General features: G+C 38.8%; 1 protein-coding gene across 3 annotated transcripts in view; it reads right to left on the reverse strand.

Annotated features, from left to right (window-relative positions):
- The window catches only part of htr4 (5-hydroxytryptamine receptor 4), a 201,453-nt gene that overhangs the window by 139,171 nt on the left and 45,920 nt on the right, over window positions 1-16,362 (reverse strand). For all 3 annotated transcript variants that reach the window (XM_031317115.2, XM_031317118.2, XM_031317117.2), the window contains exon 2: window positions 988-1,066. In XM_031317115.2, the coding sequence (XP_031172975.1) occupies window positions 988-1,043 (56 nt within the window). In that variant the 5' untranslated portion in view covers window positions 1,044-1,066. The remainder of the gene's footprint in view (window positions 1-987; window positions 1,067-16,362) is intronic.

Below are 16,362 nucleotides of genomic sequence, written 5' to 3' on the forward strand. Positions count from 1 at the left end.
ATAAATGTAAAATATTAACTGTCATAAAAAATTATAAGTGGTTGGCTTTGCGCCCAACCCCTCTCTGTTTTTCAAGCACACAGTACAGTGGGTGTGTTTCGTGAGTTTATTCAGTATGCAGAGAAGTGTAAGAGACAGGTCCACAGTCTACGCTTCTTTTACTGTAACTCGTATTTCTTTCAGAGGACTTTGTGCAATAAATCCATATTCTTAGATCTAATATTGATATCTTATTCATTTTCGGTCCTTTTATTGTCATTAGCTGTGATGCTAAAGCAGTTTTAGCTTTCCCATGATGCTTTTGAAAGTTTTTGACCAATCAGCAGAGTTGCTTTCAGGGCCTGTGAAATAAAGTCGGAAAAATACAGATTTGACCAACCCACAATTTTGGCTTTTTGAATTGATAGACATTTTGAATTGAGATATTTCAATATAGGACTCACTGCTCATATGCCTACATGTATGTAGTTGGATAAGTTAGTAAATTACATTTGAGAAATCCCCTTGATTATATCTGATATTTTTGGCAGGGGGGACAGCAACTGTTGGTTTCTCTTTGCATAATGAAAATGCCTTGTTTTTTGTTAGTTTTTTTGGCTTGTCTGCTGGGCTGATGTACTGATGTGTATTGATTTTGACATTTTGAATTGAGTGCTGTGATTTTGAATTCGACATTTTGAATTGAGACATTTGAATATAGTGCTCACTGCCCATATGCCTACATTTATGTAGTTGTACAGCACCAAAAACATTGACAAAAGCGCCAAAAGTGTCGAAAAAGAGACCTAGAGAAAGGTTTTCAGTTTTGAGCCGGGAGGACGACGCATGGTCGAATGGAAGACAACACAAGGGCTAAATGTTATAATTTTGCATTTGACTGAGTTTCTTTGTTTTTCCACGTGTTTTGATGTGTTGCATGACCATTGTCATGCAGTGTTCAATCACAAAGACAGTGATTATTCGACATAAAAGCTGATTAGTTCTCACCTCTCACTGACAAGCTCCTCCATCACCGGCATCTGGCCTGCAGCGCTGACATTCATGTAACCATAAATGCAGAGAGTCCCTGCAGACAGAAGATCACAATTAACAAATTGACATAATCACATATTTCATTATAGGCTGAACTTTTAATCACAAATATAAAACAATTCATGCAGTTTGCAGACTCAGTAGATCACATTAACATGAACGTAGGCTATTAACTCAAAACAGAATTATGCAAATGCAACAATTTCCTTTGACATTTAAAGTCTACTGCCAATTGACCGGCACTGTGTGTGCTGCATCAGACATTGGGGACAATAATCTTGGATTAAGCAAAGGGTAGACTGAGTAATTACATTTGTTCAACCTGAACTGCCTTTCAAAACTGCATCCTCATATTATGCAAAACCTTAGAATAAGTATTTATGGCCATGTCTTTCCTGTAAAAGGTGGAATATTTCCCAAGAGACCCCCTGGTTAAGTAGAGGTAAGTAAATCAATAAATAGACAAATATGTTTAAATTTAGCATTTGGAGTTCAATCCTTCAATCCTTCAATTTATTTGCTGGTATACCTCACTGTGATAACCACACAGTTGGTAATGCTTTAAAGTGTTCATATTATGCTCATTTTCAGGTTCATAATTGTATTTAGAGTTTGTACCAGAATAGGTTTATGTGATTTAATTTTCAGACAACCCCATATATTTGTTGTAATGCACATTGCTGCAGCTCCTCTTTTCACCCTGTGTGTTGAGCTCTCTGTTTTAGCTACAGAGTGAGACATCTCACTTCTGTTCCATCTTTGTTGGGAGTCGCACATGTGCAGTAAGTACAGCTAGCTAGTCATTTGCAGAGTATGAGGGAGTGCCATGCTAGCAACTAGGCGAGCATTATAATTTTTTACAGTTACAAAGTGATGCACATTCACATTCACGGAAGTAAAGGCTGGACTACAATAGAGCTGTTTGGAGCAGTTTGTGAACAGTGTTTTCTGTTGGAGATGGTAAGTCCCTTTGGGGTGGACTTTGGGCTTTTTCACTTTGTAAACCCATAACGTGCACAAAAAGATATATAACACAATAAAGGAAAGGGGAAAAGCCAAAAAGCATAATATGAGCACTTTAAGATATAAAGGTGAGATAATGTTTCTACCAGGTAAAGTGTAAATAAAAGCAAAGCTCAAAGGGGAAATGCTTGTAATTCCAATAGTTTTTATTATACATTTTTCATGAAAGGAATCTGGATTTGTCGCTTGGAACCATTTGGGAGAAGCACCAGAGTTTTAGAGGATATTCCATAGGCAACTGGTTGTTGATTTTTACCAAAGGTGCAATTTTCGAGCTTTTGCTTTTCAAGTAAAGAAAGATTACGCTGACCTGGGTTGTAGAAAAAATGTATCGTTTTCATTTTGTTAGGTAAAACAACAACAGCAACACAATCTTAAACTGGAGATAATCTTCGGTCAGCCTGGGAAGCCAGTAAGAGGAAATAATGCATCATGGGATAATGTGACTGCTAACAAAACCGTTTTTGTTTTATGCTTAATCTCCCTTCAACCAAAACAGTGATAGAGCAAAGTTCGATTGTTGGGTAAATGTAAATTTCCACGGGCGTGCAGGCAGGATGCACACTAAAGGTCAGCTCAACAGAGAGATCAGGAGGAGACGGAGGAGGATCACGGCCTGCAGATTTACCCCCTGCATAACACAACCTGTTAAGCTTCAGCCATATGGGTAGCTGTCAGAACCAGTTCAACATGCGTACATTTAAAGCTATGATGCACAAATCCAACAGAAAAATGAACAAAGTCATTCAATTATCTCCACTATAAATAATAACATAAAGGGAAGGGTTCATAGCCTCAGACAATAGATAGAACATGTTGTGCTATGCAGCATGAATACATAAACTTTCTGTTGTGAAACGAAGGGGGAACAAATTCACCCTCGCTAAAAATGTCACACATACATAAAGATGTTTGTTCTTTCATTATTTCCTTCTAGTCTTGGCAGTAATATAAAGGAAGCCCAGATTTGTGACATCCAAAATAATGCTGGTGTGCATAATCCTCTTACACAATGTTTAATCTAACTCTCTCACACACACAGATGCAGAAGCTAAACATGCAATCATGTAAACATTGATCAATATAACATCATGGATTACTATACAAATGGCATATGTTCAAAATGCTTAATGCATACACACACACACACACACACACACACACACACACACACACACACGCACACACTGGACTGCATACTTATACTAACTGTTGCATGGATTATTTATTCTGGAGCTTTTACAGCAATGAAGACAGACTGCTAGCATTCCTGGAAAGTTATAATCTCCATACAGAAACTGAGCACAGTTATGGTTATAGTTATACAGTATTTCCAGGCGTGTTATCTTCCTATTTTTGTGATATGTCAATAATAGCAATAATGCTCATATTTAGCTCTTTTTGCCCCCGAAGATGATGTTGTATTCCTTTATAGCCTTTTCAATGCAATGTTATCAAGAGCAAGTCCCTGTTTTGTTTGTATGTTGAGCATGCACACGTGTCCAAGGGGATGCGATGCACACTGTTGCCAGCAGGGGTATCGTATGCACTTTGTGCAAAACTTAGTCTGATTGATTTGTAATGCTGAAATAGTCATTAGATAGTTGCATGCCTGTTCTCATTTCTGAAAGTTTGAAGTATGGACGCCACTGTAAAGCTACTCAAGATGGATTTCTCTCATGGTCAATCCGTGGTTGATCACATGATGAATAAGTGGGGCCCTGATCTCATCAGACATGGCTCCCCTTTTTTCTCTTCTTCCCTCCTCCTCCTCCTCCTCCTCCTCCTCCTCCTCCTCCTCCTCCTCCTCCTCCTCCTCCTCCTCCTCCTCGTTGTTGTCCCCTGTCTCTCCCTCCTCCTCCCCTTGCTCTCTGTCTATTGTTGGCATCCATTGTCCAAAACAGGTAATCTGACCTTTGACCTATGTATAGGCCTATACTAAAGCAGTGATTGGTTAGTGCTCAGTTATGGCATAATGTGTTTGCACATGTGTATGGCGTTATATATGTGTCACATTCCACAGCAGAGAACTATATTTTGCAAGCGCATTACATTGCATTTTGAACAGAAATGTACACTCGCAAAAAATAAATGCGAGACTGAACAGCAGTAGACCTGTCACACTATAGCCACATGTAGCTAAGTAGTTTTTAATACTTTGGTTACATTACCGTATTTTATTAACCTGAATTATGTTGCTATATTAGCTTGCGAAGGAGCTATCCGTTGCTAACGCTAATTTATCTCAAAAAGCAGAAACATTAGCTAACTACTGCCAAGATATGATTTCACTAGAGACCAGAGAGGTGTTGTAAGAATCGTCAAGTGTTGTCATGTGTTTACGCTGTCTTACAATGAAACCATATCTTGGCAGTAACATTAGTTAGCTACTCCTTTTTGACATAAATTAGCTAGCTAACGTTAGCGTTAGCATCGGATAGCTACTTTGCAAGCCAATAAAATATATAGCCTTGGCAAACAGAATTAAGGTTAATAAAACACAATAACTATGTAACCAGTATTACAAACTTCTTACAAGTGGCTGGATTGTGACATTTTAGGTGTGTTCGGATGAATACGTTGGATGCATAGCTGGACTTTATCCATGCTGGGCTAATGTTAGATTGTTTGTGAAGGATGACGTTAGTCACACACGGAGATATGTAATTCAAACAACGGTATTGTGATTAACACAACTATTAAGGCATGTCTGTAATATACCGGTCGGTCAATAATATAAAATACTGTAGATCAGTGCTTTCCAACCCTTCTGGTCTGAGGTTCCCCCCACAGCCCTGTCATATAAACTCACATATCCCGCCCTATCAATTCCCAATGTATTCACACTATTTATTTATCACACTTACATTTTCATGCAATTGAACTGTAAACATTTAGGTTGGTTTGGTCAGAAATTCTACTAGCTAGCTAGGCCTTTTACTTGAAGTGTGGTTAATGTTTCAAAATTCATCCATTACTTTTAGCTAATCATTTCAACTGTTAGTTAAGTCAGTAGGCCACTTTTAGCTGTTTATTTCTACCATTGATTACTTCACTATATGTTTAAACATGTGTTGAGCTGTTTTAGCTGATATATTGTTTTAAATCAATCATAATTCAATTATTTTAATTAGTTAAGCTGCTCCACAATCTTTCCAAGTACCCACTGGCTACAGCAGAGATACCCCTTGCTGGGGCATCATGGCAGGTGTTGCGTCAAAGACTTTCCCTGTAGATGTCTTTCCTGCTACTTGCGATCTAATTGGAGATGAACAGCCAATCAGAATTGACCTTTTGATTCTGCGATTGGTTGGTTTTGTGGCACACTTGTAACGCTGTGAAAATCTGAGCGAGCGTGTCTAGAGCTGAGCGCGTAGAGAGAAGAGGTTGAGAGCGAGGGAGACATGACCAGAGCGCAGCAGCGTCTACCTGCGAGCAGAGAAAGACATGCAAATACATTTATTGTGCACGAAATAGGTTTTTGTTTACTCAAACTGAATTATTTTTTGCGAGTGTACATTTCTGTTCAAAATGCAATGTAATGCGCTTGCAAAATATAGTTCTCTGTGCTCAAAACATACAATTACTCGCTCAGGAATGTGACACATATATAACGCCATACATGTGGGGAGTGTGTGTGTGTGTGTGTGTGTGTGTGTGTGTGTGTGTGTGTGTGCCCTGGTAAATAAGTGTAGCATTTTGATTGGTTTTGTTTGGAAAAGGAAAGCAAGTCACTTCCTGTTTGATGTTTTGTGTCTTAGGTAGAGAATTGTGTTTTAGTTTTAGGGACCGTTTGGTATTTATGGAATGGACCACTGAAGGAAAATAGGGGAGGGTCATGTCTTTTTATTCTTTGTTGAGGGGAGGTTCATCACATTTTTTTTAGCCTAAGGGGGAGGGTCACCCAACTTTTGTATGAGAAGAGCAACATTTCAAAGTGGCTTGTTTGGTGCGTATTTATCCATGTAGCTCCATGTAGCTCTCTCAGTCTCGGCCCCTATCGCTAGCAGATGGGTCCCTCCTTGTTTAGTCAGCCAGACCTGTAGTTTAGAGACCGTGGGATTTCTCAAACTGAATAAATCCCGCGCACACATATAAACACAAAACTGCTTTGCTAGCTCAATCGTGTTGCAACTAAGACATCTGCTGAAATCATTAGCATGATTGCCGTACTGTTTAGTTCAAAACATCCAAAACACCGTACGAAAACATAGCTGACCAGACGCAAGCTTTTATTTTGAAAAGCCAAAACTCACGCTGCGGACAGCACCAGTCGGCAGCCGGGAAGGCATGAGACAGACATATATCCTTTCGGTCCCGGTGATTATTTGTGATTATTTGTGAAAATATGCAAATGACAGCCTTTTCAAGGCATTTGAGAAGGAAGGAGTGGTAGCATGCAAGCTCCCAAATTGACGCTCATCTGAGAAATGGAGTTTTGGATAATGTTCAGCTTCGGCAAGCTTACCTATGCTAAAATATACAATGACTGAGGAAGCCTAGTGACGAGTCCATAGCAACCAGTATTGAATTAATTACCCAGTGTGCTTTGCTGAATGGTCTCATTGTTTTATTGTTTTATTTCATGTGAATACTAGTTTACTAGATTAGTAACTTAGTATTTGAAGTAATGCAGCAATGCAGGAAGTGTGTATTTAGTTTCCATGCTTATTGTGTTTCCACAACAATGTTAGTGAGTAAATCTACTGAAATGGCCACCACACCGTAACAGAGGAGTGGGATGCGTAAGATGAGAATGCAGAGGTTTAGTCAATATGTCATGGCTGTAGAAAACAATGGGAATGTGTACATCTTTTCCAAGTGCAAATCAGTACCATAAATTGTTCATCCCCTTTCTCCCAGTCATTTTGGAGAGTCATCCAAAATGTATTGCTGATGAAGGGAGGGTCAGATCTATTTTGACTAAAGGTCCCAAAACTCCTCCGGTGGCCCCTTAAATAAATAACGAACAGTCCCTTAGGCAATTGAAAACTGAGTGGAAGGCTGAGAAATAGCTTATGGTTTTGGAGATTTGGTGTGTAGTTTTGCACTTTGAGTGAGAGGTTTCAAAACTCACGTGACATAAAAAGATTTTGTGTGTAAGCAGTTGGAAAAAACTGTAATTGACAGGTGGTAGTGCATTAAGTGCAGTAATGCAATAGCTGAATGTCAAGGAACAAGAAGACTGCTAGCTTGCATACATAGATGTAAACAATGCAGCTTTTGAAATGTGCATAAATTGGTGTTGCAAATGTTTTATGAGAACAGAAATTCAATCTACGCCTTCACTAGACCTCAGGATACACATCATTGATTTTGGTGATAAACAGTCAACACAAACATGACTTTTCTTTACAAGAAACAACTTATGATATTTAGACGGATAGAAACTAGCTAGCCTTGCAAAAGGCTACAAACACCACACCCACAATGCAACATTCTCTCAAGTAACAGGCTCACACTGAAGCATAAGATCCACACTCTGTCTGTTCAAAGAGAACGTGTGAATGTGTAAATGTCTTGTCCTTGAATAAGATTTCCACCAGAAGATATCATGCATCATAATTCATGCTCACAACTTTAGGGTTTCATTATCGTTGTATATCCTTACATCGTGGCGCCCTTCCTTTTAACCTTTGAAAAAGACACGTTTCTAGAAAACGACAGGGGATTAAGGATTTAGGATTAAAGAATCTGACCTTCATGAACACTTTACTATTATGGCCTCCATTTGTTATCTTTGTTATCTTTAATGAGATAATAAATGATCTTTATCAACATTATCTCTTGATACAAGTATATAATAAATATGAGAAGCTTTTGGATTTTGACTGAAAGTTATTAGCACAACACCATGCTCCCATGGTTCAACTTGCTAATGTGAAGAGACATCCAGAGGTTGCTGGACATAAGAGGTTAAAGGTCATATGTATCGACCATTTGAGCACAATGACTTGTGAAAGGGTCCTATGTGTATGTATGTGCCTGTCAGGAAGAGGTACCTTCAAATACATAAAGTACACTTAGAATGAAGGAGACGGCCATCATCGTGTTTCACTTGGATACTGAAGTGTGCAGTACTGTGCTGGTAGATGTCATGTCACACACAAGCACATGCTAATCCATCCAATGTACCAACACAAACAACAATGTAGGTTTGTATGTACTTACAGATATGGATTCAGAATATATTGTGAGGTGCTTTGGACAGAATCGTCCTCCAAATGTCACATATTCCATTCGCATGCAAAGAAAAAACATGCACACACACATACACACTTTAAGCGCACCTACATTATTTAATCAGGGTTAAGCTTTAATATCTAAATATTTGGATAAGATGGACCCTGGCTTTAAAAGCCTAAACGCATATTAAATTCATGGCATCGTATATTAAATCTGTCTACAGTCAGAGACAATGAAATTATTGTGTTTTAATAATAAAGTTTGAGATTAAGTATAGAAACCTAATGCACTAAATATAAATGAAGATTATTTATTTACTCTACAAAATGCATTAGAACCCTACAATCTTCTGTCATTTTTACTTACAGATGTCAAAATGTCTCCAGTGTGTATGAAATGTGTTATAGAAATACACTTCCATCTTTAGAATGACCTTAATAAGCTGTTGATGTACAGTATTTTGAATGAGTGCATGCCAATGGGACAACTGTTTGTTAAGTACCTGAAGTATGCAGCCCATACCAAAGTATACCATCAGTACATGAACTGGGAAGTTCTCCCTCACACACTCATATACTGTACAATCTGTTGGGCCCCACCGAGTACCCCACTAATGGGAATGGAAAATAAACTTTAAATGTGTCTTCCTGCATCAGACTCCAGCACGGCACAGAATCTCCACACCACGATAAATCAATTATTGTGTTTCACTCCCTCTATGTCCTCTGAATAATTTGGCAAGTGCCAAAGTTTTCACATTCCATGTTTTACAGTTTTTCACAATCGCTATGACACTTTTTTCAATACTTTTAACAACTTTCCTAAACTCTTAACGCACCAACATACCTACAACACACGATTGGCAAAACAGTTAATTTCATGCTCAAAATCACACATTGTAAACTAAACTCTAACACTAATTTTCAAAATACAATAATATATAACACAATACAGTATGTCCACCAAAACAATGCAAACATGTCTCAAAATCAAATAATTCTTCCAAAACACTAACACACGTTCTCTTTCCACAGGAACATTTAGTCAATCATAGCACAATGTCATACAAAACACTAACATCAGATGGAATTACAGAAACTGCATTATTTGATATGTGTCAGGTCTGCCCTTATACAATAGACAATAGTGATTGTATTGATCATAGATTGTGTTTTGCACTTAAGTTTCTCTTGTAGCCTCTCTACATTTTTGTTTTGTTTAGTAAATGCATGCATATTTTTTGGGCTTTTTGGGCTTTTATTTGACAGGACAGCTAGTTGAGAAAGGGGAGAGAGAGAGGGGGAAGACATGCAGGAAATTGTCACAAGTCGGATTTGAACCCTGGACCTCTGCGTATATGTGCGCCTCCTCTACCCGCTGAGCCAACCCGGCCACCATTTTGTTTCTTTTGCTGCAGAGATACAATACAAAAAATGAATAACCCATTTCAGAGTATGAAAAAAAGGAGACAGAGACAGAATTGTCCTGGTACTCCTCTTCCTCTCCCTCATGAAGGCATTTTTCTTATTTTCTGTGTTCATCTACAGTATATTGTTCAAATAGGACCTCTTTTACTGTACTACCATATGGTCATGCGATTGAAAGAACCTCAACACCTGAGTGGTGTGTTTCCTAGAAGGGATGTGTGATTGATCTATTTGTATAACTTCAATCAGCTGTTTCTCAATAAATGCATGTATAAAATGCAGGGGATATATTTGTGTTTAAATTTACAATACGATCAGCTGTTCACTTTGACTTTAGCCTATAAGTTAGGTTTAGAACATAATGTTATCTGTTCTGGCATTTTGTGTCAAAGCAACAAGAAATGTGTTAATTGTATAGCCTTCACAGACAGATGTTGTGCTAACTGTGTTAAGAGTTTAGGAAAGTTGTTAAAAGTATTGAAAAAAGTGTCATAGCGATTGTGAAAAACTGTAATGGCACTCATTTATTCATTGTAGGCAGGTTGTACAAACTGTAAATGTTGGCATAAGTTTTAGAAAAGTTACTTGTAGTTAACTCTTCACCAAATAACAACAATACTTTTCTAATTACTCATACGCAGAAGTAAGTATTTACTTGTCTTACACAGTCTACCATATTGATATTATTTCACATCAAGTAATACTGTAAAGTCATAAAATTGCACAGTGATGTCCGTGCCAACACTTTAGCTGTATAAGAGATTTCAGTATGAAAGCTTCCATGGACCATTTTTAATGGTTGCCGGGAGCTTCCATTATCTAAGGGTATGCTCTTAAAATAATGTTTTTGTTATGTGGCGTTTCTGCAGTTATTTTTTTAAATAAATAGTATAAATAAATTGTGCCTATATCTAGATTTAATAGCAAGAGGCTGAAAGGATGAACACTCATACCCATGTATGTCCTGGTCAGACCTTGGTGCCAGATAATTGTTTTTTCTAAAAATATAAATGTAGCATAATCCCAGCTGTCTGACAGCAAGAAATGGCTCAAATTACCGAATAGCATCAGAGTTGCATTGTGTAACCATATGTACGTTTAATATCATCACCGATAATTGGATGGACTTGTCAAGTGAGAAAGGGGCTCTGTTTCACTGGTGGTAAAATAGCACCAGAACTGTACACTCACCTAAAGGATTATTAGGAACACCTGTTAAATTTCTCGTTAATACAATTATCTAATCAACCAATCATATGGCAGCTGCTTCAATGCATTTAGGGGTGTGGTCCTGGTCAAGACAAACTCCTGAACTCCAAACTGAATGTCAGAATGGGAAAGAAAGGTGATCTAAGCAACTTTGAGCGTGGCGTGGTTGTTGGTGCCAGACGGGCTGGTCTGAGTATTTCACAATCTACTCAGTTACTGGGATTTTCACGCACAACCATTTCTAGGGTTTACAAAGAATGGTCTAAAAAAGGAAAAACATCCAGTATGCTGCAGTCCTGGGGGGCAAAAATGCCTTGTTGATGCTAGAGGTCAGAGGAGAATGGGCCGAGTGATTCAAGCTGATAGAAGATCAACTTTGACTCAAATAATAATAATCCATCATGCCTTGTTACCACTGTGCAGGCTGGTGGTGTGGTGGTGTAATGGTGTGGGGGGGTCCCTTTTGCCTTCAGAACTGCCTTAATTCTTTGTGTCATTGATTCAACAAGGTGCTGGAAGAATTCTCTAGAAATGTTGGCCCATATTGTTAGGATAGGGTCAAACACAGTATTAGTATGGTGTTCCTAATAATCCTTTAGGTGAGTGTATGTACTTATGTCATCATGTAAACTGTCCTTTTGCCTCACACATTCCAATACATTATTTTTCATGCTGCTGTTCTCCTAACTCTGAACTACATTGGAGCACTTTGCCTCCTTCAAATAAGGAAAAAGAATGCAATCACCAAGAAAGTAATGTGTGGGGTAAAACATTAGCTCACATGGCGCCACAAGTACATACTGATGCAGATTTTCCCACCTTCGTCCTACACATGTACAATGAAGGTCATGGCACCAGTGTAAACAAGCATTCATTGGTCCAGAACAGATTATTATATCATCATAAGACTGATTTGCCACTAGTCTGAAATCTCCTTGGCACTGTCTTAGGGTCGCAGCGAGCCTGCCGACTCTGTTCTATAATAGACACAGTCAGGGAGCTGAGGCGGGTTGAATGCATGACAGAGCTAATGGGCGAGGCCGCTGAGAGGGTCTGTCAGCTCTCATTCAGTCACACAGAGAGGAGGGAAGGAGAAATACAAGGAAAATGATGACAGTGTGAGAAACTGATGGAGCAAAGTGAAAGAAAGAGAAAGGTGATCCCAGAAAAGGAAAACAAGGAAGAAATACTGAGTGGGTGGAGACAGACATGATTGCTGCATTTTTATGCACTGACAATCTGGTGGCTCAGGCAAACTGGTTTTGGGTCGATGCATGAAAACATTAACAGTGGAATTTAAAAAGTCCAGGTAGGCTCATACTCCGGTAATGAGACACGCTGTCTGTCTGTCAGCATGGAAATATCTTAAAGTTTGGTTTTGCACAGCATTATGGGTACATCATGATATCAACAGAAGCCATGGCAACAAGCAAAGGCAGAGGCGCCAGAAAATTCACATCGGTTTATAGCTGCCAGGCTGTTCAAGCAGTGGGCGGGACATCACAAGTGGACAGAAATATTCTGTTAAGAGGTTTATTCGTGGCAACGAATGGGAGACTCGGCTGCAGGGAATCAAAAGTGCATAATAACAGTTTTACATTACAGTGCTGAACCAGATTACAGACAATCGCCCAGTTAACGTACATATATGTAAACACAGCTGCTGATAATATGAGAAAGTGTCAATGATTATGCTTACTTGTATGAAGTAAAGCGACTATTCGTCCTGATGGAGCTTACGTCTGTTTACTCTGTGTCTGGGTCTCCCTGTAGTCATTAAGCCGCTGACAGAACATTCCTCTGCCAGCAGAATAAATCTCATAAAATATTCAATGTTCAGCCACCAGCTGCCCCTCAGTTACGGAGAGAAGTCTGAATGGAGTGGTAGCGGGCTGTTCCTGTGTTGATGCAAAATCCTCCCCCTAACCCAGTTAGCTCTACCCGTTGACTGTCTGGCTTTTTAATAAGACTTGTTGTAAGACTTAGACAAACTAAGTGCAGGGGTCTGGAAAAGGGAATCCAAGTGCACATTAATGTTTGATTCCCGTTTTCCTTAAACCTACATTGTGTAATTTTTTTCTTTCACAAATATGTGCTCATTCATGTGTAATTACTTCCACCAACTAATCAAAGTATTCTCGTACGCGTAGAATCTGCCATTCAGAATCCTTCAGAATACATATGAGCGAGTCACTCGAATGACGGCCGCCATGTTGTGCCTCCATCTTTAAAATACATTAGCCAAAGAAGGACATACCTCCGCCTTTCGCCCTCTTACACTCAGTGGTACCGTGACGAATGCAAGGGGGAGATTACTCGCCAGGGAAGCGAAAAAGAGAATTAAAACGACAATGCCACAGGCAAAGCAACAAGACCAAAGTTAATATTGGAGTGGCTAGAACAGCGGCGTGTAAACGATGGAGATACTAAGAGCTAATTTCGGGTTTGGCCACCATACGAGTTAAAACGCGCTCGGAATGGGAAGGGCTAGAAAGTAATATTCAGTTGGTTGTCATATACAATTTCCCCGCTACAGTTCGTACACAATGTAGCTTTAAAAAAGCTAGCATGGCAGGTGGATGGATCAAACAAACACTGGACTTTCACCCAGGAGACTGGGGTTTGTGTCCCATTTGAAAATAAAAGTAAATGCCCAGTTTTTCCTTAACAATTAAACAGAACAACTGGAAAAAGTAAAAAAAAAAAAAAAAAAGAAAAAGTACAAAAGTTAAAAGTGAGCAAACAAGCAACTGAGCCCAAGCAACAGACACAGGCACATCAAGTCCAGCAGACAACTCCAGACCGACTGGCTGGAGCATCGTGGGAGTGGAGGGCTCGTCTGTGTTTGTCAGACTGTGTGGTGGAGCTCTTTGGTTTAGCCAAAGGCTTCCAGTAAAGATGGGGCTAATCTGCAAAACTAAGCTCCTGTTTGCCGTCAGCCCAGCGGCCTCCTTGAGTTGACCACAGAGACGGTTTTGAGTAGGCCTACTTTGCTAAGTGTTTACATGTCTGCGTCCAGATTTTGTCACCACGATAGCATCACAACCGTGAGAGATGCAGTCAGCAGCGGTTTTTGACACGGGGCGAAGCGGGCAGCCGCCCGGGGCGGCATTTTTTCATGACACATGGGGGGCAGCACGAGCACTTAAAAAAAAAATCCAAAATCGCAAATCAGTTTTCTATTATCTATCATTTCACTGTGTGGAGAGGGTGCCGTGCACAAAAGCTGTGTGAGAAGGGGAGGGGGGGCTGAAACAGAACTAAAAGTAGGCTAGATAGTAGAAGTTCACGAAAGTAATCCAACTTGGTAAAAAAAAGACAATGCTGCTCTGCCAAATTTCTTCAAAAGAATGAAATGTTGATAATAAAGAACAGTGATTTAATAGTGATAAAGGGAATCAAGAGATAGATAATCGAGATAGATAGATAGATCTGATAAAGAGACAGATATTTTTCTTAGGAGTTGGTAGAGACCAAACCGGCGCTACAACATAAGCGAGTATCAGAGGCACACACACATGATTGAACGGGATGATAATGTTGCTCTGTGTCTGCTGGATGTGGAAATATGCAACCTTGATGACACGTGAAGATGTTTGTTTTAAAGGAGTTTGGCTTAATGGAGATTTAAAAGTTTCGTCAGCAGAAACAGTTACAAATGCAAACTTTACATTTAACTTTTCATAGCAATTTATCACACTTGTTTCAGGACAGGCTAGATTTAACAACAATGCTATGAGGTGAACATTCATCACAGGTGTACATTATATTTGAAATGTCAGACTTTGTGTGAAAGGGCATTTATTCTGATTACAATTAAATGAAATCAGTGAATTTTGGCACTAAATGAAATTTCAGGATTCACGTTTTTACGGCAAACAAAACAGCATGAATGAAAAAGAGTAGCCGTCACACTTTATGGCGTTCATGTGTTGACAGGAAATTAACCCCATTAAAGCTGTTCATACCAGTCAAACGGATAATTACACAAAAAGCGAAAAAGAAAAGCTGAGTTCTGCAAATACTGAAGGATGCATACACACACACATACACACACACACACACACACACACACACACACACAGAAACACAGTTCTAAGATTTAAAGTCACCAATATTAGCCAGATTTACTGTATGTGTGCATGTTTCTAACAATCCAGCTGTGTGGTTTCGTCCCCCACACCGTCTGTTGTCTGTCTCCTCACTAAGAGGCCCATTAAGCCTCAGTGGAGAACACACTGTTGAGGGAGGCGACATGAGCCGGGCCTGGTCTGGGATAAACCAAGCCCTCTGACAGTGAGAAAACTGAACCTGTCTTGAGGAGGCCCCACTGGGCGAGACTTCTCTGGACATGGAGCAGGGATGCAGCAGAAGGAAGAACACACCTGAGCTCGTCTGACAATTGTTTCTACAAATAATTAAGCAAAAGTACAACTGAATATGTTTTGGGAGGAAACATAATGTTGTCAAGATCTTTTTAAACTAAGAAAAAAACAATATATTTCTTTGGCTTTCTCTTATCTGCCTTTGGCAACTAAAGCATTGCTACGGTATTTATTGGTCTATTTATACAGCTAAAACATTTGGTTCCGATGTTTTAGCTGCCTAAATATAATGTATTTATAAATATAATACTGCTTAAATTATTAATTAGGCCTAAATAAATAAAACAAAAACAATACCAATTTGAAGCCATAAAACATTAGACATAAACCATTTACCCTACAAAATTGGAATAGAGTTTCAAATGTAAATGTATTGTGGGGATTTAAAATAATAATAATAATAATAATAATAATAATAATAATAATAATAATAATAATAATAATAATAATAACTGTTTGTATTACCTTTCAGACATGCAATACAGCTCCAAGTGCTTTAGGGTTATGTAGGGATAGGGTTAGGCTAACCCTAACATTAGGGTATATTGTCTATATACATTAGGGGACTTACATTTGGTTCTGTTTGTAGAATTACTATTATGTGTATTTTTTGTTATTTTTATACAGATTGCATTATTTGGGTGTACATAAAAATAACTGCTTTAAGTCCTAATACTTGATATTTTATTAATTCATGGAAAGGGAGATCAACAACTGTTGTAAGTTTTGGTGGGTTTACCTTTCACTGTATTCTGTAAGTTAAAGCGTAACTCTCGCCAAAATGCAACCTTTTGTGAATATACCCATGTCAAACTTTTGTTTAAAAGCATAATTAGGATGGAACGACAAAAGAACAAATTATCCGTGCATTTATATGGAATTAAGCTTTAGGAGCTTTCCATCTTTACTCTCCTCCCTTTTACGTTGCATTTAAACGAAAGTTTGACACGGGTATATTCACAAAAAGACCCTAGGTTGCATTTTGGCGAGAGTTATGCTTTAAGACGACTAGACATAATGCACTTTGGTGATTTCATGTATGCTTTATTTCTTGACCATAACCCAATTGCATACTCCATTTAGACACAAGTCACGTCCTT

The sequence above is a fragment of the Sander lucioperca genome, chromosome 1, assembly GCF_008315115.2.
Source record: "Sander lucioperca isolate FBNREF2018 chromosome 1, SLUC_FBN_1.2, whole genome shotgun sequence".
Taxonomy (NCBI): Eukaryota; Metazoa; Chordata; class Actinopteri; order Perciformes; family Percidae; genus Sander; species Sander lucioperca.